The sequence below is a fragment of the Geotrypetes seraphini genome, chromosome 16 (genome assembly GCF_902459505.1).
Source record: "Geotrypetes seraphini chromosome 16, aGeoSer1.1, whole genome shotgun sequence".
Taxonomy (NCBI): Eukaryota; Metazoa; Chordata; class Amphibia; order Gymnophiona; family Dermophiidae; genus Geotrypetes; species Geotrypetes seraphini.
The window spans coordinates 598,113-624,695 of NC_047099.1; the positions used below are offsets into that span (position 1 = coordinate 598,113).

The following is a 26,583-nucleotide window of genomic DNA, read 5'->3' on the forward strand; positions in this document are numbered from 1 at the left end:
TGAGATGGACACTAAAGAATGACACGGGATGGAATTCAGCCACTGACCCTCAAGCCTTGCATTGAAGAACGCTGGTGTAGAAGGACTGAGGTTGAGATAGACACTAAAGAACGACATGGGATTGTTTCCTGCAGTTATCCACGGGGACAGGAACAGTGATGAATTTTGTCACCATGTCATTCTGTACCTTTAACCATCCTGACTTTCCCACATGCCTCCCTTTCCCCATTCTCTTACCTCCTTTTGTGCCAGTGGTCATGTACAGCACAATTTTCCACTTTGTTTTTATTGAAGCAAATAATTGAACCCCAGCTCTGCAGGTGCATAAAATTCCTCAGAAATCCAAGAGGTAACTGCAAATGATATGCAGTGAAAGAGAAGGGCAGCTTTGATCTGACACTGAAAGAAGGTGGGAGGGAAAAGACTAGGGCCTGAAAGTTAATGGGGGGGGGGGGAAACTCAGGCTGAATATTTGGCTGGGACACCAACTATCTTTGAACTAACTCTGGACCTGAAGGAGGTGGTTCTGGCCTTCAGAAGCTGATCAAAAATATGTAATTAGTCCAATAAATAAGGCATCATCTTTTCTTTACTTTTTTTGCCGTAAAGTAGACTACTACAGCAACCAATGACTTTATGCCACAAATGACGTAAGCAGTCAGACTCTGCTTATGTGACATTGTCTCCTGTGAGCAGCTTTCTAAATCCTGGGTGCAGCTTATATGCATTTATAGTACTTGATATTCTGTGTGTTTTATCATCTCCACCTGGGACACTGCTTTGTATTAATAGGTAGATTATAACCCTTCGATATTCAGAACATGTTAACTGGTTGGCAACATCAGCTGTCTGGTTAACTTGTATCTTGGTGGCTAACTGGTCATTTTCAGTGATGAAAATCACAAGCTGGCCAGCGATCCTGAGGGCATTCCGGGAATGGGTCCAATATAGGCCCCGATTTTCAACACTAACTACCCATAGTTAGCTCATAGATAGGATGGCCTAAATAGCACCAGCTGATGGCCATTAGTGTTGAATATATCAGCTAAGTGGTTATCAGCTAGTCGCCTTTTAGAAACAGCCCACCATTAAATATCCAGGGTCAGCACCAGCAGTGGGCTTTAGGTGGACTAAATGCTTTGAAATGAATCAATGTTAAGTTTGCTTCAGTGTACAATGGATGTGTTGGCATAAGGTAAGGGTAATGGATGGATGGGAGGCACCGACCACAGAGTGGACAAGTTTCTCTTTGGCTACTCCATAATATAGACACAAGAAGTCGGAGGAGAAAGTTCCAGTATCAGAAGAAGTCAGTCACACTTCAGGACAAGGAAAGCTTGATGATTAACGACAGGAACAATGTCAAGAGCAGGTGTTCGACATTCTTCTGGACAATTTAATCAGTTCTGCACATAAAGAAAACCAACAAATTCTAAATTTGATTTACATTTTAAATATATTTACATTGTGAAAGATAGTATGCTTTCTGGCTAGTTGGTGAAACAGTAAGTTTTCCTGGGGGCATCATCTCAGAGTGTGCAGTAGCTGCTTGAGTAAATTTTTTGACTATGTTCAGGGAGGGGTAACATGAGTTGAGAATTGTCCTTCTAGTTATTTGTGAAAATGGTCTCCTAGCAGGTAGCTTCCATTCAGACAGCCCATCAAGAGCAGTCAATACAGAGAATATAATGTACAAGCAACCCTCCTTGTGGGTAGTCTCTATAGAAACAAAATTCAAATCTAATCAGGGATTTATTGGTCGTACTATGCCTACATAGGTTCAAGGCAACTTACAAGAAGGAGTTAAGGAGAGCTGAATGGTGCAGTAAGGAAGCTTAGGGAACACATTACAGAATAAGGATGCTCTAGAGAAGCATAGGCTAGGATCATTGGGAGTTGAAGAGATAGAGAAGACATATTGGGCGAACTGAAGGGGAATTTTATACAACTCTAAGGGGTTGCGAAGGGAAGTTAAATGAACATTTGGGGAGGAACATGTGCAGCAAGAGAGCTAGTGTGGATAGAAGAGGCAAGTCATGAGGTAGGTAGAGTCTGTTACAGTCATTATCCAGAGTAAGCAGAGTACTTGGTTCCATGGGGTTGTAGAATGAGTGGTTTCGACACAGTGAGCCCTTTGTATGGGAGTCACGTCACAGGCCGAACTTCCTATGAGGCATTTCCTATAGGACAGGTGGTAGAGGGATCTGTCATTACCATAATCAAGAATGACCTAGAAACCATTCCATGCGAAAGTTACATTAGACCATTTATATTCCGCTAGTGCCAGCAATTGGTTCATAGCAGATTATATACAGAATAAAGAAGCTAGATTAATTGATCCAGGATATATATACTGTATGTATATATATATATATATATATATATATATAGTAAAACAGTGTTGGCACAAAAGAAAAAGCATTATCCCGTTATTTGTAGAGGGATGGCTTGATCTAGGGTCATTCCATGTGGTTGTAGAGGGATCTGTCCTTGTCTAGAATAAGGATGGATGAAGTAAGCATTCCTTGGGGTTATAGAGGGGATCTGTCATTGTTCAAAATGAGGATGGATTTATGTCAGGCTACATTCTAATTTTAAATGTAACCTGCCTTGAAACAACGTACAGGCGATTTATCAAATTTTAAATAAACTTTGATCTAGGAACCATTCCTCGGGGTTGTGGAGGAATCTGTCAATGCTCTTGACTTTGTTGACTCTCTTCCTGAATAGGAAAGAGAGATTTTTGCTGCATTTCCTGCTGTGGTGTAGAAGATTCTTCCTTAACAGACAGATTTTCCTCCTGCTTGGGGTATTTTAGTCCATCCTCAGAGTTGTCCTCTTCAAGCAAAGGACCAGAGTTTGCTGATGTGGTGATGTATCCAATGAATACAGTTGATGGGTTATAGATATGAAGAGAACCTAAGGCAATTAAAATACAGGGATTAACTCTCATTACTGCATCTCTTAAAAAACGTCCTCTACAATCTGCCACACAACCCCAGGGTCCCTGTGAGCAGTGTGAGATTCCTCATAGGGACGCCATTTCATTGTGTTGATAAATGGTGTTGAATGTTGTTAATTCTTATGATTTATTTACATTACATTGCAAGTTGGACAATGAGATGAATTAACTTAAATTACCTAAATATCTGGTAAAGAAATAAGTTTTCAGATGCCTCCTAAAATCCAAGTAAATAGTTGACATCATAATTAAGGTGTTTAAATCTTTGTCCCAGGACGCTGCCTGGTAGGACAGAAGGCGATGGTGATACTTTTTGAAGAAATTCACTGAAACAGGTACACAGCCAGAAGAATCTAACTCTTCATTTTCGTCTCTAATGTGGAAATGGGCTTTGTACTCAGACACCATACGCACCCAGGACTCCATCGCTCTTTGCTGTCATGTTAACCTGCTGTGCATTTTCTGTGCTTCGATTCGATTCTGCAGGGCTCTGGAGCAGCTCTTCTGGGGTTAAGGGCAATGGATCGGAGGCGTCACTGCCTGTCCAGTCACACAGAGGATGATGGAGTGCAAAGGCATCTTTTAGGTGATTCTCATTTCCCTGTGGGAAAGATAGGAGGGGAGGAGAATAGCAAAGAGAGAGAGAGAGAGAGGGATTAAATATAAAGATGCTGGATCATGAATGAGCATCAAGTGTTGCAGGAAAAGGAATGGGGATGAGGAGTGTTTTATTTTTGCAGTGTTACATTCAATATCAACCATAAATGCTCCATTATAAACCTTGGATTGCAAGTAACTTGGTTTGCAAGGGTTTTGCAAGACAAACAAAACATTTTATTAAATTTGAACTTGATATACGAGCGAGATCTTGCAATTCAAGTACATACAGTATACACACAACACAACTGAGCTGATGGTTCTTCTCTCTCTGACGCTGCGGGAGTGTAGTGACTGTTCTAAATGAGCGAGGTCTTGCAATACAAGTATGTACAGTCTTTTGTATTAAAGTTTTTGAGTTGTGGAACGAATCGCCTGAGTTTCCAGTATTTCCTATAGGAAAATTTGCTTTGATATACGAGTGCTTTGGATTACAAGCAAGCTTCTGGAACGAATTATGCTTGCAAAGCAAGGTTTGACTGTACTTAGATAGTTGGAGGTGCATTGTCAGTGTGCTCTGACTGTCACTCAACAGCCGGGCTATTGTTCCTGAGCTCAGAGCATTCCATTTTGGAACCGAGAGCTTAGAGGTGAATTATCATTTGCTTTGTTCTAGTTTGTAATACAGGGAGATGTTCACAACCTAATACTGGAACAGCGCCAGCATTAGTGAGTGCAGAAAGCTCAGAGGGCAAATAGCATGCAAATGGAGTCAAACACATATTAATGAGGTCATTTCCTAGTCCCCAAAAACCTAACGCCAGCTCAGAGCAAGCATTAGGGTGTTTGAAAAGAGGATTTCCCATGATTCTCGTTTTAAAATCTTCCCGTTTTTATTTCATTCAGAAGCAGAAGGAAGCCCCTAAAGGTTGACAGTGGCAGTGAGCCAAATGTGTGCTCCTAAGTCCGGCTTGAATATAAACCTTCCAGAAGACAGGAACTAATGTGTGCCTCACCTTCAGGTTTGCCTGGAGCTCTTGTGCGCATGCACTAGGCATGTTCTTCCCCTTTCTCAATGCTCACTGCTAATTTGCATGCTATTACTGTTCAGCGTTGGGAAGCTATTGTGGCCTTTATCTGCCATCATGTTTCTATAATCCTAAAGCTCTATGACCTCACAATGTAGGCGTAAAGGAGGAGATAGTGGATGCTGCAGATGGGCCCTTTGGACGTAAGAATAGCCAATGGTCCATCTAGCCCAGTATCCCGTCTTCACGGAGGCCAATCCAAGTACTTCAGAGTCATGTTTCTATGTTTTTGAGTACATGGCGCTGCGCTTTGACAGTTCTACTTTGTAACGTTGGGAGATTTACAAAACAGGCCTTCACAAACTTGAACAGTCAGCCCACAGTGGCATAGAAACGGTGCACAATACAAGTCAAAGCCTGCAGGTTGTTTTTGCTGCTACAGATTGGAACAAATAGTTTAAAAGAATGTACATAGAACTTAGGCTCAAAAATTAACTTTATTCTTATACTTAATAGAAAGGGTCAGTCTGGTGGTTCAGGGTCAGCCCCCCTAGCCATCTGGAAATAGGAATACTGTAAAAGCCTCGTTGACAGCCACTATGGAGATAAAATTGAGGGAAGGTGTAAAACGTGGACCTCACGAATCTCAACTGCACGTCCTTAGAAATCTGCAGTTCCTGATTTCATGTCCACATTTCCCCCCCTCTTTCCACCGTTCTTGCCGTTTCTGACCAATCAAGCTTCAAGTTTTTGGCATTTATTCTCAGCAGAGGTCCAGAATGCTTCACTTCTGATGGGCATAAATGGGAGGATCCGTGATGTATAACTTAACCAAAGATAAGGTCTACAGTGTTGGGTCAGGAAAGTTTATTTTTGTTGGTTCAACCTGGTCTTGAACCCAGAACCCCAGGCAGCTACCCTAACCTCTAAGCTATTTCCTTAGCTCGTGAAGTTTAGAAACATAGAAAAATGACGGCACGTCCTTAGAAATCTGCAGTTCCTGATTTCATGTCCACATTTTCCCCCCTCTTTCCACCGTTCTTGCCGTTTCTGACCAATCAAGCTTCAAGTTTTTGGCATTTATTCTCAGCAGAGGTCCAGAATGCTTCACTTCTGATGGGCATAAATGGGAGGATCCGTGATGTATAACTTAACCAAAGATAAGGTCTACAGTGTTGGGTCAGGAAAGTTTATTTTTGTTGGTTCAACCTGGTCTTGAACCCAGAACCCCAGGCAGCTACCCTAACCTCTAAGCTATTTCCTTAGCTCGTGAAGTTTAGAAACATAGAAAAATGACGGCACGTCCTTAGAAATCTGCAGTTCCTGATTTCATGTCCACATTTTCCCCCCTCTTTCCACCGTTCTTGCCGTTTCTGACCAATCAAGCTTCAAGTTTTTGGCATTTATTCTCAGCAGAGGTCCAGAATGCTTCACTTCTGATGGGCATAAATGGGAGGATCCGTGATGTATAACTTAACCAAAGATAAGGTCTACAGTGTTGGGTCAGGAAAGTTTATTTTTGTTGGTTCAACCTGGTCTTGAACCCAGAACCCCAGGCAGCTACCCTAACCTCTAAGCTATTTCCTTAGCTCGTGAAGTTTAGAAACATAGAAAAATGACGGCAGATAAGGGCCATAGCCCATCAAGTCTGCCCACTCCACAGACCCACCCCCCTAAGTCTGCTCTCCTGGAGATCCCGCTCCTAATGACCCATCCTTAACTCCACCCTCTTAGGGATCCCATATGGGCATCCCATTTACACTTAAAATCTGGCACGCTGTTGGCCTCGATTACCTGTATCGGAAGCTTGTTCCAATGATCAACCACTCTTTCGGTGAAGAAATACTTTCTGGTGTCACCATGAAATTTCCTGCCCCTGAGTTTAAGCGGATGCCCTCTTGTGGCTGAGGGTCTTTGGAGAAGGAAAATATCTTCTTCCACCTCGATACGTCCGGTGATGTATTTAAATGTCTCAATCATGTCTCCCCTCTCCCTACGTACCTCGAAAGAGTAGAGCCGCAATTTGTTCAGCCTCTCTTCTGCTGCTTGTGATTGGTGCAGCCAAAAGATAACCTGGGAAAGTGGTTTCCAGTCCAGATAATACCTGTTGGTGGATTGGGGGGGGGGGCACTTTGAGATCTATCAAAGTAAATCCATGGGGTTTGCAGAGAGGGGCCACCGAGGCATCAGACTTAAATTGAAATCAGAAACCATAGCTGTCAAAAATAAGAGGATATTTACAGGGGGGGAGCATTGAGGTCCTGTTAGTTTATCACAACATCCAAGGGTAAGAGAAACAGCAGCTGTCAAAACCAAGGGAAGCAAATGTTTAAGGAAGTGCAGTTGAGATCCTGCAACCTGCACTTTTCTTTAGAATAGGTAAAACCATTTGAAATGAGTGGGCTGCTGTTTGCTTTAGGGATTTTCTTTGGCTGATCCTCACAAGCAGCAGAAGTGCCAAAACTTTACAAGTTCATAAGCTAAGGAAGTAGCTTAGAGGTTAGTGGAGCTGCCTGAGAGAAACTTGGGATCGGGGTTCAAGACCAGCTTGAACCTATAAAAATAAGTTTTCCTGCCCCGGCATTGGGGTAAAAGGCAGAACTCCCTTAACTGAAGTGTTTCCTCAAAATAATTATTATTAAGACTATCAGCACAGATCCGTGAGGTCAGAAACGGCAACAGGAGGTAAAACGCGGCCCTGAAATAAAGAAACCACAACTGTCGAAAACTGAAGGAAGCAGATTTTTAAGGGCTTGTGGTTGAGGTCCGGGAGGTCGATCGTTTCTAAGGAAGACATCTGGTGGCTGCATGTAGAAATATAGCTAATTTGACTGCAGAAAAGTCTTTGCATCCATACCTTAACCCTCATTCAGCAGTGGAGCTCCCAGGAGGAAGATTTGGGGCCAGTTCTGAATTTCCAACATACCTGTCCTGTTGCATTATGGGGCACTACAAACACACTGCATTTAAAAAACTAGGACTGGAAGAAACGTCTCCCTCCTGGAACTGGATAGCTTGGCAGTTCTTTCTATGTATTTCTAAAACTTTGTGCAAAACTTACTGAAAGCAAGCATGAACTTTCAGTTTGAAAACTGATTCCAGGATTGAAAATTGCAGTGACACAGATGAGCACACAACACCATATTATCGGAAGCTGCATTGGTTGCCAATGGAAGCACGTGTGAAGTTTAAACTTGGTTGTTTCTGTTTTAAGGTTTTGTTTGGTCTTACCCCCAAATATTTAGTTGATCTTTTCATCTTTACGACAAATAAACACAGGAGAAGCTCGCATTTGAATTTCGTTTTCCACCTGTTAAAGGTTGCAAACTTCAAAAATACCATCAGCACCTCTTGTCTTAACAGGTGGCATTATGGGGCAAAGTTTTGGAATATTTGATTATGTCTTCCAATTCCTATGTGGTATCTAGGAGATACCTGAAGACATTTTTGTCCTCTAAATATTTGGGTAACTGAACTGATTTCTATGTCCATAATTTAGTAATTTGTTAGCGTTAGTTTCGTTCTTTCATCATCTGGTCATTTAAATTTATTCTTGTTAACCGCGATATAGACAGTAAGCTGATTGTTATGTTATGTTACAGGGTCTGGGAAGGGTCCCTGCTTTATGGTTTAGGAAGACTATTCCAAGAAGAAACAATAAACAATGTGGAGAAATGATGTTTCTGAGATGGACTTTTTTAATATTAAAACTTGGCAAGCCACATAAAAACCTCTAGGACACAGTCCGCTGAGAAGCTTTGGACCCTGGACCCAACACTGTCCGTGTTTCGACAGAATGTCTTCCTCAGGGGTCCCTATGAAGTCCTATGGTAAAGATACATGGATAAAAATGCCAGTCGGAAATAAACTGTTCCATAAAAGCTGTGTACAGGACATGGGTTAAAAATGCTAGTAGTGTTATAGTGTTAGTAGCAATAGTGGCTTTGGCTAGGACCAGCCGGAAAGAAAAGAACCAACTACAGGACCTAAAAATAAAACAATTCAAAACTCACCTCTGAGAAATGACTGCAGGATTGGAAGACTGAGAAGGAAAGAAAAATGCCATGAGATCACACACCATGCAAGACCTGAGAGAGATTCAGCTTTAGAGCGGGCTAATGGGTGGACACCATTCCTTCCTTCCCCTCCCCCAGCCCCGCCAGCTGAAGACATCAATGGCAGCACCCTGGAAATGCATGAACCGACAACTCAGAGCACTCTTTTGCTGGGGGTTTGGTAGGCTGATGTCTTTAACTGTCCACCAGCTATGCGAACGATATACCACTCTGGCAAGCGGTGAAAGTAGATGGCCCAAGCCCTCACAGACCCATTTGCGGCTATGCCCCCTATCTCCATCTGAATCCTGTCCCCGCCCCATCCCTGCAAGCTCTGTCCTCATCTGCACAAGCCTCAAACACTTATGGTTTCAAAATGTTCGAGATGAGGACAGCACTTGCAGAGATGGGGCAGGCACAGGGACAGAACTCGCAGGGAGGGGGGCAAATTTGTCCTTGTGTCATTCTGAATGCCCGTGGCTGTAGGGCTGGCTTATTTGTTAGACACCTAGATCAATAGGGGGGTTTTTTTTTGGGGGGAGGGGGGTTTGGAGGGGGGGGGCAAAGATCAGCTATAGTCATAACAAACCCTGACAGCCCCACTAAATCCAAGATCCATCAAGGCATTCTTGTACATACGGGGGGGTGGGCAGTTTGCAAATAGCCCTTTACCCAGACAATGGCTTTTTGAAATTGCTCTCATTTTGCGTGATAGCAGGGGGCCACTTTGACATTTTAACTGTTATGCATTTTTAGAGGACACTTTTGGGAGGCCTGAATTTGTAGTGTAATTTCAACATCTCATGGGACATGAAAGGTAATTGCAGGGAAGGGCCCAAGGATAAATTATCAGCTGAGGCAGGTATGGGGTCCATAGGCCTGCCCAGTTCCGCCTGCCTCAAGCCCTGTCCAACCCCCCCCCCCCCCCCCCCCCCCCCCCCCCCCGACGGCATCCCCTCCTGACGCAATTTGACAGGAAGCATTTAAAAACCTGGACAAAGTGCTGGGTTTTGAAAAGCCGTCTGGACCCCCAGACATGTCCTCGAAAAAGGGGCCATGTCTGGGGAAAATCAAGATGTCTAGGAACCATAGGTAAGGCAACATCACATTTGTAATTCTTGGACTAAATGTGGCCCCACTGCATGTCACAGGCACTGTCCCCTCTAAGCTGAGCGGGAGTCCTCCAACTGCATCGCTGTCAATGGGGAAGGTGCTTCAATATTATGTTTTCAATCACTAGGGACAGGCAGGGTCTGTGGAGTCCTGCAGAGCTCGCCTGTCCCTCACTATTGAAACCATGACTGAGAAACAGCACCCCCCGGTGGCAGGACTCCCACTCAGAACACTGGCCACAGAGTGACTCCTGCTTTGCTCTGCAGCCATGACTGTCTCCTAAGCTGTATCGGACACTATTCACCTTTCTTCAGGCAGGGAACCTTCACTTTCCCTCTGTGAAAAAACACAGCAGCCACCAGGAGGGTCAGTACAGAGAGGAGGAGGAGGACCAGCATAGCCTGAGGAACTGAAGATAAAAAAAACACATCATTCTGCATCCCCGGGTCTCCATCTTTCACTAACTTATTAATTTCCATACGGTGCCCCTCACCTCCCCATCTCTCAATTACTGTAACTTTGCTCTGTGTTATTTCCACCCTCTGCTCTCTCTGGTACATAACTTAGCAACAGTTGAAGACTGCAGAACCATTGGAGAGAGATTAACTGATCAAAACAAAACCAGTACCCAACAAATTCCATGACTTCTGCTGTTCACAGGCTTTATCCACAATCGTTGTCCCAGGGTGCAAACAACTAAAAAATGGAAAAAGATGAAATCAGTAGGACTGACACATGCCCATTCCCCAAACTCCCCCTACACTGTGAGTGACAATCCCAGCCTGCTGGTATCAGAGAGACATTTCCACTCTCTTCTCTTCCCATGCAATCAATTTTCCTCTCCACTTACTGTTTGGTAGTTATACATTCCCCAGATGTAGAATTGAAGACCCTCAGTTCTGCACAAGATGTCAGAGGTGGGCTGGAGGTGGGCTGGAAGGTCAATGCTGAAAGAGAGAACAGATGTTATTAAGCTCTACGAGTGGGTATCCAGTTCCTCTCGGATCTTCATATAATGTACGTGTGTGTGTTGAAGCTATAATCTTACTATTTTGATCCTTTGTGCTACTGTTAATCCACAGACACTGTTGGCAGGTCTTGGGGTATGTGGTTGGGTTCTGACATCTGTAACCAGGCTTACACTGACAGATTCGTGGAGACTTAGGGCCACAGGGTTGCTTCTCTACCAGATCACCTGATATACAAGACAGGATAAATAGACCGAGACAAACACATGGGACTCTGGGACACTTAGAAGAATCCGAGTGTAGAAAAGAGTGTTTCTCTTTACCTTTGCACTTAGGAGTGCAGGGAATGCACGCAAAGTGTGTGTGCCACATGGGGTTGAAAGAATTTATAGGACAGGCCCTGCAGATGGTGTTCCTGGTTTCGGTGCATCGATCTGCCGCATATTCTCCTAATGGATAAAAAGAACATTAGATAAACATTTATTTGGTCTTGGAGCTATCTGAAGTTTTACCTGTTTATCTTGGAGGCAGTTACCTGGGGGACACTTGGTACAGCATCTCTTTCCCTCGTGCACATACTCGTGAGCGCTGGTGTTACACGTTCCACCAAGAGGACGATAAGGAGCTGGAAACTGCAGAGAGGTGAAGGTCAGAAGATCATATTGGAAATCATTTTCTGTTGTAGGATGGTGTACATTTGAGAGAGGAGAGAGGTGTGTGTGCATACGGGTGTGAAGAGATAAAGACCACATGTCATCTACTATCCTCTCCTCTTCCTTAGAGATCCAACATACTCGCACTTATTCCAAGCTTCCTTGAATTCAGATACATTTTTTGACTCTACCATCTCCACTTGAAGGCCATTCCACGCATTCACTACCCTTTTTAGTCTGTCCTATGCCCCCTCATTCCAGAGGTGTGTGAGAAGCCACAGGATGTGGTATGTGTGAATACAAGGGATAGGGAAATGCCATCTCTCTGTGGTTAGAGTCAAAGGAGAACTGCCCAGAGTCCCAAGGGGAACTGAATCCCATTCCCCTGACTCCTCCACTGCATTATCATTGCAAATTCTCTCCCTCTTCAGTGGGTAATGTGTGAGTGGGCAAGCACATATAATTATCACACCTCTTATTAAAAATCCCAAAAATTCTGTTGATGAGGTCAATAATTTAGACCAGCATTTGTAAAGTTATTGGAAGGAATTGTTTACCAACAATTGCTGGACTATTTGGATCGATTTCCTTTTTTGCACCCATCGCAATTGGGGTTTCGTTCTTCCCACAGTACTGAAACATTCATTTCACTGCTTTTGCAATTTGACCTGAGTAGTGCCTTTGACTTGGGCATCTCGGGAAGGGTACTGCGATGGTTTGGGTGTATTTCAAAGGGGTCTTTTCTGATACCTGGAATAATCCATGTGGTGTGCCTCAGGGCTCCCTGTTGTCCCTGCTGCTTTGTTTACATCCATTTGGCATCTTTGGGCAAGAAACTAGCTGCTTTCAACTTAAAGATCTTTAGTTATGCAGATGATATTATGATTGCAATCCCTATTACTTCAAATCTTAGTTCTTCGCTTAATATCATTCAAGAGATTAAGTGCATTGTGAATAATTGGATGAGAGACTATAAATTAAAACTCAATCTGGACAAAACCAAGTTCTTTTTTTCCTCTCCTTCAAATTGAACAGTGGTAAGTGGCTTAACATTGGGCCGGAAATTAGAATATTAGGTGTGCATTTAGACAGAAACTTATCTCTAAGGCATTTACTTCTGTGTTGGTCAAAAAATGTTTTTTCATCTTGTGGAAATTACGCACTATTAAATCTTTTTATTTTGCACAGATATTAATATATGATAAATATGATAACACATTTATTAATTTTAAAATTGTCATATATTATGATTGTTTCATGATTGCATTATTCATTTAATAAAAATGATTACAATTCAATCTTTTTTGACCTTAGCTCATGTCGAATTTTGGTTCGATCCTTTATTCTTAGCACCCTGGATTATTGTAATTCAGTACACCTTGCTGGGCAATGTACAAATTGAGTTAGATTATATTTTTTTTATTTATTTATTCAATTTCTCCCAGGGGAGCTCAGAATGGTTTACACTTTACATGAATGTATTCAGGTACTCAAGCATTTTTCCTGCCTGTCCTGGTGGGCTCACAATCTACAGCATCTCATGTACCTGGAATTAAGGGCTCCTTTTACAAAGGCACGCTAGCGGGGTTAATGCGCGTGACGTTTCATCATGCGCTGGCCAAAAAGTACCGCCTGCTCAAGAGGCCGGCGGTTTAATGCACGCTATTGTGCGGCTTGATAAAAGGAACCCTAAGTGACTTGCCCAGGGTCACAAGGGGCCGCGTGGGTTTGAACCCACAACCTCAGGGTGCTGAGGCTGTATATTTTTAACCACTGTGACACACTCAGTTTGCTTGATTTTTGATTTGTGGAAGTCTGATCATGTTACACCATATTACAGAGAACTCCACTGGCTTCCATTTGAGGCCCGGGTATTATTCAAATTTGGGACCCTCTGTTATAAAGCTGTATATGGGCAGGCACCTGAGTATTTATTGGATTTATTCACTTTTTTTTTTTAGAGTGGATCCCCCATTGCGTTTGACATCTTTTTCCTCCTGTCGGAGGTTGTATTTATAAAAAGGTTTTGGAGTGCTTGCCTGCTTATCAGGCTGCAAGTTGGGAACTCTGTTTGCACGTTCGTGTTCATATACCCACTTTAGAAACTATTAAAATCGACTCCGTTTGTGAGGTTTCTTAGAAATTAAATGTGTTTATGATTGCTCTGTAGACCACTAGGGTTGTCCAATCTCTTGTTTCTTATAAACCGCATCGATCCGAGAGGTTTTGTGGTCTAGAAATGTGATGTAATGGTTGTGTACGCTCATTCCACATTCTGTCCCTACTGTAATCTGGTGTGTGTTCTATACATCTGCTATAGCCCATTTTCTACCTCTTCTGAAGTTATAGGATATGTCTGCAAGGCATCAGACTCAGTGGAGCAGGGTCTGGGACAGTGGCAAGAAGAAAGGCGGACTGCTTCACACACATTTCTGAGTAATCCACTGTCTGTTCTGATCAGGCCATGTCAACGGATGTGGCAGCGAGAAATGAGAATAACAAAACTGCAAGAAAGGGCAAAGACACGACAGCAGGAAGAAAGTGAGTCACAGTGAGAGCGGTATCGGCAGTGAGGAGAGAAGTCAGCATTTTCCCAGAATAAACACACACACACCTGCAATCACATAAAAACACGCATGCATATAAGACTCCGTTTACACGGAACCCACATGCAATCACATGAAAATTCACAGATAAACATACACATGCACATATGATTGCATGTATACTGCACCCACACGCATGCACAAACTGCACACATACATGGACTCACATAAATACTTGTACGTACACAGGATTACATGTACACTACACATAGGCATTCACACACATATAGACATTAACTCACATGTAGACATATACAAACACACATCTGCATAAAGGAATATTGGCACCAGTCATTTTGGATATATTTTTGATGCACTTTGTTTTAAAATTTTTGTGTTTGTGATTTTAATAAATTCCTGTACCCTGTACATTTTCTTGCAGTATTGCTTTTGCTGTTCTTTCCACTGCAAATCCTGTTGGTTTGGTTTTGTTTTTTGGTTTGCATACACACATCCAAACCATGCATTCACATTACAGCCAGATGTTTTCATGCACCCAGAAACATTAACTCCCACATGTGTTTGCACTCACGTATGTATGGAAACACATCTACACACTGCCTCAGTTCGGCCAGCATTTTACTCCTGAGGAGGATTTCCTGTCACTATATCAGACCTGAGCAGGATGGAAATAAGCGGTTTGGTGTTCTCCTTCTGGTAATATTTGCTCTTCCCTTCCTCCACCTGAGTTATGGGGGGAATTGGGAGGGAACAGAGCCTAGGCACAGGGATCATTAAGGGTGGCACTGGGACATCTTCCCAAGCTGGATGGTGCTGTTGGGGGGGAAGGGCTTGTTGTGTGCATGTGTCTGTCCAAGTGTGTCCCTGTAAGTGGGACACTGAGAGGATGTTTTGCTGCAGCGGTGCCCAACCTCTTAACAAGGCTGTGCCAGGGTGTTTCTTTGCCCTTTCTTTGATTTGCAGACTTATGTGTTTCCCAGTGAAAGGAATACAAATTGCTTTCAGAATATTTGCTTCTTACCTGTCTCGGCTCCAGAGCAGCAGCGCTGAAAAGTGTGAGCAGGACGAGATTACTGGCAGGTCTAGCCATTGCGGCTGCCTCTGCTTCTTTACACCCCTGAGAAGGAAGAGCAAGAACCCTTTGCAGATTTCTTCTCTTGCAGCACTGGGTCTCTGAGTAAACCTCTGGTTTCCGTATTCAGGTGAAGCATCCTCACAGAACCTTTTCCTGCCCCTGGTGGCAAAAAAAAGCCACTTCTGTGCCTTTTCTACATTGTTCCTCTAGTCTACACTACAGAGCCGCAGGTGAAGCGACTACAAGTGGAACTAGGTAGGTAGAATTTGGGGCCAAGAGATGAACTGCTGGGGGGGGAGCCTTTTAATGTCGTTACTTACCTGTAACGTAGGTTCTCTGTAGATAGCAGGATAAGTCAGCCACAAATGGGGTAATGTCCCCGACAGCTCCAGTTGGCCAGATAAGCTCTTCAATAGCTCAGAGATAATTTTTTTTCTCTCTCTCTCTCTGAGCTTGCTGGTTGCTGGGACCCCCCCCCCCCCCCCTTACGCCCCTCATTCCCCAGGTTACAGTTTCCACCCATTCCCAACGGTCAGATTTTTTTCCTGCTCTCCATTTACCATCCACTTCCCTCCAAAAGATGCCAGATTCATTGAAGAAATGCCCCGGCTGGAGGAAGAGGATGAGTACGCTGGATTCTTAAATATGAACCATGAATTCTGAAGAATAACTTTAAGAAAGTATAAGAAATTGCCAGCAAAAATGAAATGATTGAAAAGTGGAAACATAAGGGGGGGTATTGTTGGGAGACAGCAGACTCGAGAGAGACTTGGGTGTGCTGGTGGATGCATCACTGAAGCCATCTGCACAGTGCGCAGCAGCCTCGAAAAAAGCCAACAGGATGCTGGGCATCATAAAGAGGGGCATAACAACCAGGACGCGGGAAGTCATCATGCCATTGTATCGAGCGATGGTGCGTCCACATCTGGAATACTGCATTCAGTATTGGTCGCCGCACCTCAAGAAGGACATGGCGGTACTTGAGAGAGTCCAAAGGAGAGCAACGAAAATGGTAAAAGGGCTGGAACACTGCTCATACGCCGAGAGGCTGGATAGGCTGGGGCTCTTCTCTCTGGAGAAAAGGAGACTCAGGGGAGATATGATAGAGACCTTCAAGATCATGAGGGGCATAGAGAGGGTGGATAGGGACAGATTCTTCAGACTGAAGGGGACAGCAAATACGAGGGGGCATTCGGAGAAACTGAAGGGAGACAGGTTCAAAACAAATGCAAGGAAGTTTTTTTTCACCCAAAGAGTCGTGGACACTTGGAATGCGCTACCGGAGGAAGTGATCAGGCAGAGTACGGTACAGGGATTCAAGCAGGGATTGGATGGATTCCTGAGGGATAGAGGGATCGTGGGATACTGAGGGAGGAGCTGGGATGTAACACGGGTGTAGGAAGTTAACCAGGAAATGAGTAAACCAACCTGGTCGTGCATGTGTAGACCGGAGGGCTAGGACTTCGATAGGAAGGCAGGACTTAAATGGGAAACCAAGGTGGCAGGGGAGCCCCTTCTGATGATTCAGACAGGTCTTGACCTGTTTTTGGGCCACCGCAGGAGCGGACTGCTGGGCAGGATGGACCTGTGGTCTGACCCGACAGAGGCACTGCTTATGTTCTTATGTTCTTATAAAAAAAAAAGAAAAAACACGATTGGGTGAGCCAGTGAAGATGGCTGCCACACTGCACTATGTTAGACAGGGTGGCGTTCTGAAATTCCCCAAGTGTGCTTTATAAAAAAAAATTTTGTGGATAAAGCATGATACATATTGACAAATGAAATAATTGACTAAATTTTTATTATTAAAGTTAAACTATATACGTACAGGCATCCTTACTATCCACGTTTATAAGTCCTGACTATCGTATAAAGCAGGTTTTGGATTGTTTGTTTTAGAACTCTTTATTGATAAAGATACATTATACAAAGTTGTGCTTCAGGTTTGGAGGTTGACCTGAAATAATAACAATTATGCTTAAATTACAGCCTACCGTGTGGTATGAATATTATGTTTAATAAGCTGTACTCTGCAGGGTTTCTTGTGGCATGAATAACAGTCTAAAATACAAACAGGAAAGACGAGGCAATTTGCCTTTGAAATGATGTCGAGGAGTTGGTTTATTCTAAAAATACACCATTTAGCAACTGCTCATCTCAGAACTCAAAAAAAAAAAGATTTGATATCAGAGAAAGATCAACATGAACTTCTCAGGATCTTTTTTCTTCCTCCTTCTCCATTCAGGGGCTGCCAATGAGATTCCCATCAATTGTACATCCTGTAATCCATTGGGGGGTGTGGATACCATTTTGGACAAGGGATTAGGGGTACGAATCCTTGGGAAGACTATGGCTCCCATCGTGCTTAGAACATGGAATATGACCAATTAAACTAGAATTGTTTCTAAGGGGTTTAACTATGTATCTTTCAAATCCAGTTTCTAATTTGACTGATTGTTCATAATGTTTAGAAAACACTTTTTTTTGTCAGAACCACCACTCCTCCGTCCCACCAAGGTGTATATACGGGGAGTACAAGCAGTGAAATCCTCACCGGTCTCTTCAAAGTTTAAATACCATGCAGTTCTTAGTGTGTTATTACTTAACTTAGTAATGGTGAAATCTTGTTTTTCATAAGGACTGAACGGTAAGACCCGACATGTTTCACTGAAGTTTTGTCAGGGGTCTACCCTGAAAAGGATACAGGTCCCAATTCCTGCCCCATACTTTCTCTGTCTCTGTCATATGTAAGTCAGGTACCTGGGGACACATCTTAAAGACCAGAAACCATCTTTCAAATATGTCCGTCTTTTATTATGAGTTTCACATATTTATACGAATCAGGTTTGCCAGCATGTGATGGCATGTGACGTAAGGTCACATGAAACTTTAAACACATCAGCATTTTTCCTAGCTAGAGATTGAAGTCCAAAAGGTAAGAAAAAGCCTTGACCAGCAGAGCTTCTTAACTAAAGCTGTCTGTAAATACGGCTTAACAAAACAATTGAATTCACTTCACATTATCTCTGTTTAAACATTACCTGTCTTCAAAGAAGGGAAAGATAAACAGGGCCTACCTTTGCATCTTTAAACAACATATGCCTAAGGACACTTACTAAAGTTCTGATACGTGTCCCTTCAAATCCCCTCTTACGACATGTAAATGACGTCACAAATACACAGCATGAGCTGGAAGGGAGTGATACCTTAGGTATGTCTCTCAAGGAGGGGTCTTTTAGGAGCTGTAATACGAATAACACAGTACATGAGCAGTCAAGACAAGAGTGCAAATAATAAGAGATTATGCATTCAACTAAAGTGCTGATCCCAAGAATTAGATAAATCAGAGTTACATTTGAACTCAGCAAAGAGGTCTGCTAATTTCTGAATGTCCATAGTAGGACCTATATTGTCAGAAAGAAAAGTACAACAGCATAAAGTACTGAGGAGAATTTTTCAGAATTCTCAGCTAGAATCATATCTAGGGCCATATGATTTTGAGAACCATCTGAGAAGTGGAGCCTAATTAATCAGTAATACTTTGCAAGGCGTCCCTAGAATAGTTCACAAAGCGTTGCTGATTATAATAATTTTAACTAATCCAATCAACATTCTTATTAATAGTAATAAAGGGAATAAGGAACTCAAACCCAGCCTTAACCTGAGCTCGGGCCTTAAATTCATCTGGGACCCCTCTTGGGACCCCTATAGCATCTATGTATACATGTGATCAGATTTATATCAAGACAAATAAAAGGAAAAACCATGTGAATAGGAAGGATGCCTTTCAGAAACAATATGCAGGAGCATAGTAACCTTAACTAAAGTGCACTGGCCTATCCACTGGCTGGGTAGCTTAACAGGGAGCCAAAAGTCTCCATAAAGCCAGTAAATATCAAATCTGATGCAGCAACAATGGGGCATACCTATGAGCCAAGACAGAACAATAACCTGGGGGTAAATTACCTACAAAACTACTCTGTGTCAGATTAGAAACATGACATGTGTAATTGCCCTTATAGATGATAACGGCAATATCAAGCTTTTGCTGTCCTGGCAACAAAGGGTATTTAGAACACTACAGTGCACAAAGGGGATAGGTAAATAACCCAAAAAGGCATGGTTGGATACCAGGAGGGAGGTCCAGATGTACGGTTCCTAGATGGGGTCTAGCTTGAGCACATATGTAACAATTACTCTTATTATGTTGATCAGCAGTGAATTTCATCCATTCTAACCAAAGGTTACGTTCTGAAAACCCTACCTCAACAGCCACAATATCTTCAAAAGTGGGATTGGCAATAGCCATCATGTCAGTAAGTTTATTGAATGTAGGGGCCAGTGGGTTAGCATTTTTTGGGGCCCCCACAAAATGGCGGGAGAAGATGAGTGGAGGTAGATAGATCCCATAAGAAAACTGATGATAGCTAGACCCACCCTTAAACCACATGTCCATAATGTACATACCTTCATCAGTAGGTCTAGGGTTGTCAATAGTAAGAGAAAGCTTAATAATTTGTGCAGGAACACTTTTCCTATAACAGTGTCCAACCTTATGAAGGGTCATACAAGTAAGCAGTGATTTACCATTTTGGTCCACTGTTTTTCAGGGTATTTTCTAGTTTATAAGCCCAGTCAGTATTAATATTCCACCCTACCACTCCCCAGAATGCACACTTATCCCCCCAACGTAAGTCAGTAACATACATATATGTCCTTAGTTTTAGGAATTTCTGAGGACCAATGGCACAGCCTTGGGATATCAATTGATGAACAGTCCACAATGTCACAATACTCAAAGGAGAAGGTGGCAACTTGCACACTGCTGGAATTATACCAAAGGGTAGCATACTATCGGTCTTTTCTGGATTCCAATTGAAGGACAGCCTTTGCGAGGGAGTAGTCCAGCTTGACGTCGTGTTCGCAAAGAGGTGTCGGGGGTGCTGTTTACAGCAGGAGTGTCATTTACAGATGGGTATGGGCAGAAAGTGTCGTGAACCCAGAACACATCATCCCTGTAGACCCAGTGAAAAGGATTCATACAGGGAGAAAAACTAGCAGCAGCGGTGCCAGTAAGAGAATGATAAAGTTGGTAGAATGCTGCAATGAGATCATCATGTTGTTCCACTGGAGGAGGTGAAATCTGCGCAGGGAAGACTTGCTTCTGGGGTTTTAGGTTAACCCTCTTCAAGCGACTTGCGTGGATCCAAACAGGAAACTCCTCAGTGAGTGCAGCGGGCCTGGTCACAGCGATCACAGTAGTGGGAAGGCCAAAGGGGAAATCCGTCTGCTTCCGATCCTTGGAAAGCTGCTGGATAATCACCAGGCTGGAAAAAATGGAATCTGTGGAGAGAAAGGAGAAGTGCAAGACACGTTTCTTTGAACAAGCCCTAATATTTCAATTAGCTTTTGGACGTATTCCTCCTGTATCAAGGGAAAATCTACCCATGGGGCGGGGAAAGGTCATCCCGTGAGAACCTCAAAGGGAGAGCAGCCAGATGTCTGTGCATACAGAAAGAGATACTTGAAAAGAAATGCTTGAAAAGCATTCCAAATATCATTCAGCAGCTGTACTCCAATGTGATCCAAATAAGAGATAGAAAACAAGAGAAACCATGTTGCCTGCACTGAACGTGGCAACATGCAACAATACCAATTCATTCACTTAGCATAGCTATTGCAAAAGAGAGACAATACTCAGTTACTTAAGGTTCTTAATTGAACAATCCAAAAGGATATGTTTTTATCGTGCTGCATATAACTATTATGCACCTCAGAGAGACCATACTGATGTACTGAATGTATTCAGAAATGTATACTGAATGGATCATATGTAAGGAACACCACGAAATAAACGCTGTATAAAGTAAAGCTTTTTTCTTAAACATATAACCCTTAACCAAACTTCATTCAGAATATAAAAGCTATAAGTAAAAGAACATTGCGCAGTTAGGCTAGTAAGAAGTGGAAAAAGAGCTCTAGAAGTGGCCAATATTATGTATCCTGGGGTACCCACTAAACTAAAACAAGTAGACATGACACAGACAAAACATAAAGTTTTTAAGCGTGGAGCTATTACTCCATCTGTCAAGTGTGCAGGGCTGAATTTAACTCTGCAAATAAACACATTGATATAAAAGAACCAAAACAACAAATAATGTATATCATAACCATCTCATATTTGAAAAAAGGCATAAAGCTAATGTCTCTTTGGAGCGTCTCTATCTCTGCAGTGATAAAGAGGACCCTTGGAAAACATTAGAAATATCTGTGCCAAAATGGATCTGGGATGGCTATGTATAAATCCGGAAAAAACCATTTTAAATTAGCAACATCCTAATTTCAGCTAAAACAATAGAAAGGAATTGTATTTTCCAATTTATTTTCAATTCACAACCGTGCCAGCTGTAATTATCGAGCTATATATCTCTGTATCAAGGAGCAAAAGGTCAAGAATGAAAATATCACTAGCAAGAAGTTAAAATGTCGAGCGAGCACTACGATAACCAATACCATGATATTGGGCAATGAATAAGGGAGAGCTAGCAGCTGGTATCCAGGGTTTCCCCTCTTTGCACCAAAGTCCGTCCAGAAGGGCGGCTTTGGGCACCTGCCAAATACCAGGCATCAAATTCAGAGGGAGCTGTGAAAAAAGAGAGGAAGAGAATCCTGTTCACCCGTGAGACCCAAAAGCCTATTTAAAAGAAGGGCTTGAACATCGTGAAAAGTATGAAGGGTAATGGGGTGACCTAGGATCAGAGAAGTAACCATCTCTACCACAATAGCACAAGCAGCCAGGGCTTTCTTGAACAGGAGTGACTATAAAAAAAGGCAACAGAGCGTAATTTACCGCCATGTTCTCCCTTCATGGTGTTACAATAGTCCCAAACAAAGAGATAAAACATGTGGGCATAAGCAGGGAAACCCAAACTTGAGCTAGAAACCAAAGCACATCTTAAATGTCCAACATTTCATAAGTCCATCTGATAAGAGCAGTCATTTCAGAAACCAGGGTCTGTCTCAAAATCTGGTCATAGAAGGAACAAGCAGAGATCCATTGGCGGCAGTGACCAATCATAGCAAGAAAAGTAAGCATGTCTTTCTTGGTAACTGGGAGGGGCAGATCCAGAATAGCAGCAATGCAGAAAGTGCAGATTTTCCTCTGACCATGAGACAGGACAAAACCCAGGTATTTCACTTCAGATGTACACCAGTGCAGTTTATTTCATGACACCTTGTGACCACACACAGACAATCATTATAAAAGGTACAAACTATCAGCCTGACAGGTCTCTAGAATTATGGAACACAAAAGTTGTACAAAATAAGAATAGGACCATGAGGGGCAGTGCATGACTTGTAGAATAGCCCGAAGGACATTCCACATTAGGTATACTGTTGCTTAAAGGTGAAGGCAGCCTCACCAAAGGGATTAAAAATAAAACATTCTTTAGGAAAATGACAGAAAAAAAAATCATTGGCTGCCGGTGGAATGGTGGAAGAAACATAAGTGCAATGAGAATTACCAAAACACTAACAGCCCTAAATCTAGGACGAAACAGGGAATGCCATCAGCTTTGGCAACAAGAGCGATGGGCGTATTATAAGAAGAGATGGTGGTTTTGATAATGCCGGAGAAAAGTCAAGAGACGAGCAGTGGAATCTCACCTTACTGCTTTATAAAACCAAGAATGAGTAACTTCAAAGAAGCACTATAGGGGGTCAGTGGAAGCCCAAACAGAGAAGTCTGGGGGAAGGGACAAAAACATTCATGCACAGACCCTGATAATGAAAGCAAAGAACAGATTAGCTTTGCTCTGCACAAGAAAGAAAACCTTTAAAACGGAATTTTTCTTTTTCTTGTTTCTTTTTTTTTTTTTTTTTATGATCCAGCACAGAACACAAAGAAAGCAGCCGGTAGAAGAAACGCACAAAATTAGGCAGGATCAAAAGGAAGACAAGAAATAATGCTTGTGTACAAACTACAAGGGAAAGATCTTAGACTGATTCAAACAGCGCTTTCAATTCATTCCACATAACAGCATGTCCTACCTCAGTAGTAAACATTGGTGACACAGAAAGATGTGAGCTGAAGGAAAAATGTCATACATACACACAGCCGTACAAGTCTCATTTGTCTAGGAGTAACCTAAGTGCCTTATGACTCATTACAAAGCCAATATAACAATGCAAAAATATTCGCTTATCTTACCTTATAAGCGAGGTACAGTAATAAGAGACAATAAAATCTTATACTCTATAAAAAACCTTACAAATGACAGAGTGGGCAGGGGGGTTCTATAAATAATTTCATTCTTTCCGAAAGAATGGCAGCTGCGTATATATATGAGGGGTGCTTACCAAAAGTACCCCGAGATTTTTCCCCAAAAAAACTCCATAATAGAACCCAAAGCTTGAACTTAAAATAAAGGGTTGGGTACAGGTCACCACTACCCAGTGAGTATTAAAGAACAGAAAAAATTCAGAAATACTCACAAAATACCGGTGATATCATCTGCCCATCGCGGACGTGCCCCCAACTGAAAAGGATACAGGTCCCAATTCCTGCCCCATACTTTCTCTGTCTCTGTCATATGTAAGTCAGGTACCTGGGGACACATCTTAAAGACCAGAAACCATCTTTCAAATATGTCCGTCTTTTATTATGAGTTTCACATATTTATACGAATCAGGTTTGCCAGCATGTGATGGCATGTGACGTAAGGTCACATGAAACTTTAAACACATCAGCATTTTTCCTAGCTAGAGATTGAAGTCCAAAAGGTAAGAAAAAGCCTTGACCAGCAGAGCTTCTTAACTAAAGCTGTCTGTAAATACGGCTTAACAAAACAATTGAATTCACTTCACATTATCTCTGTTTAAACATTACCTGTCTTCAAAGAAGGGAAAGATAAACAGGGCCTACCTTTGCATCTTTAAACAACATATGCCTAAGGACACTTACTAAAGTTCTGATACGTGTCCCTTCATACCCGCTACCGCAGCCGTGCACTGGGGTGTGTGGATCCTTGCTGCGTTCACATAGGAGTCCTGACACTTATTTGCTGGGTGTGGATTTCTCCCTAAATGCTGACATTGCAGCAGAGGGGTACACATCCTGCTCTGCTCACAGGGGCTGGGAGTGGCAATCCTTGAATTGGTACAGACAGGTGTCTAAATCCTGCTTTGCTCACATGGACTGGAAGTGTGACTCTTGGCACTAGTATAATGAGATGCCTGATTCCTGCTCTGCTCACAGGGTTCCAGAGGTGATCCCGGAAATTATAGACCGATGAGTCCGACGTTGATGCCAGGCAAAATTATAAAGAACAAAATGATAGAGAACATGCATAAGTATGGATTAATGAGACAAAGCCCACATGGATTTAGTCAAGGGAAATCTCGTTTTATCAATCTTCTACATTTCTTTGAAGGAGTGAATAAACATGTGGATAAAGCTGATTTAGTCAATATTATGTGTTTGAATGTTCAAAAGGCATTTCACAAAGTGCGTCATGAAAGACTTTTAAGGAAATTAGAGAATCATGGAATAAGAGATAATGTCTTGTTATGGATTAAAAACTGGTGAAAATATATAACATAGAGACTAGATTTAAATGGTCAATATTTTCAATGGAGAAGGGTAAATAGTGGGGTTCCTCGGGGGTCTGTGCTGGGACCGCTGCTTTTTAACATATTTATCAGTGATCTAGAGATGGGAATAACTAGTGAGATAATTCAATTTGCTGATGACATAATATAAAATTGCAAGAGGACTTTGTGAGACAAGGCATCAAAATAGAAGATAACATTTAAAGTAAGCAAGTGCAAAGAAGAACCTGAATTATAGCTATGTGATGCAGGGTTCCACATTAAAAGTTACTACCATCGTTCAGGATACATTGAAACCCTCAGCTCAGTATGCAGCGGTGACTAAGAAAGTCAACAGAATATTAGAAATGATCAGGAAAGGAATGGAAAATAAAGGTGAGAATGTTATAATGCCCTTGTATCGCTCCATGGTGTAGCTATTCCTCACGTACTGTGTGCAATTCTGGTCACGACATCTCAAAAAAAGATATAGCAGGATTAGAAAAAGTACAGAGAAGGATGACGAAGACGATCAAAGGGATGGGACGACATCCCTATGATTATTTATTTATTTAAAATTATTTATAATCCGCCTATCCACAAATCTAGGCGAGGAACAAAATAACATATAGGCTAAAACCAAATAAAACAAAGGAAATCAAGCAGTCTCAAAGCTCGAACCAAAAAAGCACTCAAACAGCAAAGTTAGTTTAGAACAACGATAAAGGAAGGGCGTTCCAATGCATCGAGCCCTGGACAGAGAGCATCGACTTGCGGTTCCTCGTAAGTCGCACCACAGCTAATGATGGAACTTCTTTGATGAAAGGCTAAAGAATCAAGGGCTCTTCAGCTTGGAGAAGGGATGGCTCAGTGAAGATATGACAGCGGTCTATAAAATACTGAGTAGAGTGGAATGGGTAAATGTGAATCACTTGTTTACTTTTTCCAAAAATACTAGGATTAGGGGACATGCGATGAAGCTACTAAGTAGTAGATTTAAAGCAAACCAGAGAAAATATTTCTTCACTCAACATGTAATTAAGCTCTGGAATTCATTGCCAGTGAAAGCAGTTAGCTTACCAGGGTTTAAAAAAGATTTAGATAATTTTTTAAAACAAAAGTTCATAAGATGCACATGGGGAAATCCACTGCTTAATCATAGCAGCATAAAATCTGTTTTATTCCTTAGAATCGTGCCAGGTTCTTGTGACCTGGGATGGCCACTGTTGGAAACAGGATACTGGGCTTGATGGACGTTTGCTATGTCCCAGTATGACAGCTCTTATGTTCTTATGACTAAGAGTGTGAATCCTGGCACTAGTACAGCGAGTCGTCTGATATTTGCATCACTCACAAGAATCTTGAGAAGAAATCTTGGCACCTACTTGAGTTCTGCTGGGGACAGAGTGTTCTGACATGCATCACTGTTTTGGGGCGTGTCTTCAATATCAGTGTTTTGGTGGGTTTTTTTTCCACTTTTCTTTATATTGTGGTTTCCATCCAGCGCTTTTTGTATCTGGCTAGTTCTTGTTACCTTTATCTGAACCGTATCCCTTTGCCTCGTAGCATTAAAGCAGGTTGATGTCTTTCCCACCCTAAGAAATCTCCAGGAGCCTCTCACATGCAAAAGATCTGTCTTCCCCCCACCTTTCTCCACTCAATTCCTGTCCCTTTCCATCTCTCTGTACTGACACTCTGGTTATTACCTTCTGTCCCTCCTTTTTCTCCACCTCTCTCCTCTTCTTTTGAGTCACAGCTGAGAAAGGTCTGTGGCCTGCTGTCCTGTTCAGGTAAGGTTCACATAAAGTGCTATTTTGAATACCACCTCTAGGTAGAATTAGGTCCAGAGGTGGACCTAGGGTATGTGACACCCGGGGCCGATCAATTTTTAACACCCCCCTCCAAATAAAAAATATTTGTAGAACAGTCAAACCTTGGTTTGCGAGCATAATTCGTTCCAGAAGCATGCTTGTA

General features: G+C 42.4%; 2 protein-coding genes across 2 annotated transcripts in view; one reads left to right on the forward strand and one right to left on the reverse strand.

The window, feature by feature from the left end:
* Positions 1-1,257: 1,257 nt before the first annotated feature.
* Positions 1,258-15,058, reverse strand: LOC117350834 (tumor necrosis factor receptor superfamily member 3-like). Its single transcript, XM_033925487.1, has 10 exons — positions 14,965-15,058; positions 11,259-11,355; positions 11,047-11,172; positions 10,804-10,950; positions 10,606-10,702; positions 10,384-10,451; positions 10,060-10,164; positions 8,601-8,629; positions 3,377-3,563; positions 1,258-2,919 (listed from the first exon to the last, which is right to left on the reverse strand). Exons 1-10 carry the CDS (start codon positions 15,031-15,033, stop codon positions 2,693-2,695), a joined length of 1,152 nt encoding a protein of 383 aa, XP_033781378.1. The 5' UTR covers positions 15,034-15,058; the 3' UTR covers positions 1,258-2,692.
* A 191-nt stretch (positions 15,059-15,249) lies between these two features.
* Positions 15,250-26,583, forward strand: part of SCNN1A (sodium channel epithelial 1 subunit alpha) — a 44,720-nt gene continuing 33,386 nt past the window's right edge. Inside the window, exon 1 of the mRNA XM_033923009.1 lies at positions 15,250-15,273. The gene's annotated coding sequence lies outside the window, so the exon portion shown is untranslated. The remainder of the gene's footprint in view (positions 15,274-26,583) is intronic.

Excerpts from the sequence above, each read along its gene's own strand:
- LOC117350834 (XM_033925487.1), bottom strand. The coding sequence starts at position 15,033 with ATGGCTAGACCTGCCAGTAATCTCGTCCTGCTCACACTTTTCAGCGCT. Across the intron at positions 10,951-11,046 it reads CTGCACTCCTAAGTGCAAAG|GTGATCTGGTAGAGAAGCAA; the intron begins GTAAAGAGAAAC and ends CTTGTATATCAG. Across the intron at positions 10,452-10,605 it reads GAATGTATAACTACCAAACA|TTGTTTGCACCCTGGGACAA; the intron begins GTAAGTGGAGAG and ends TCCATTTTTTAG.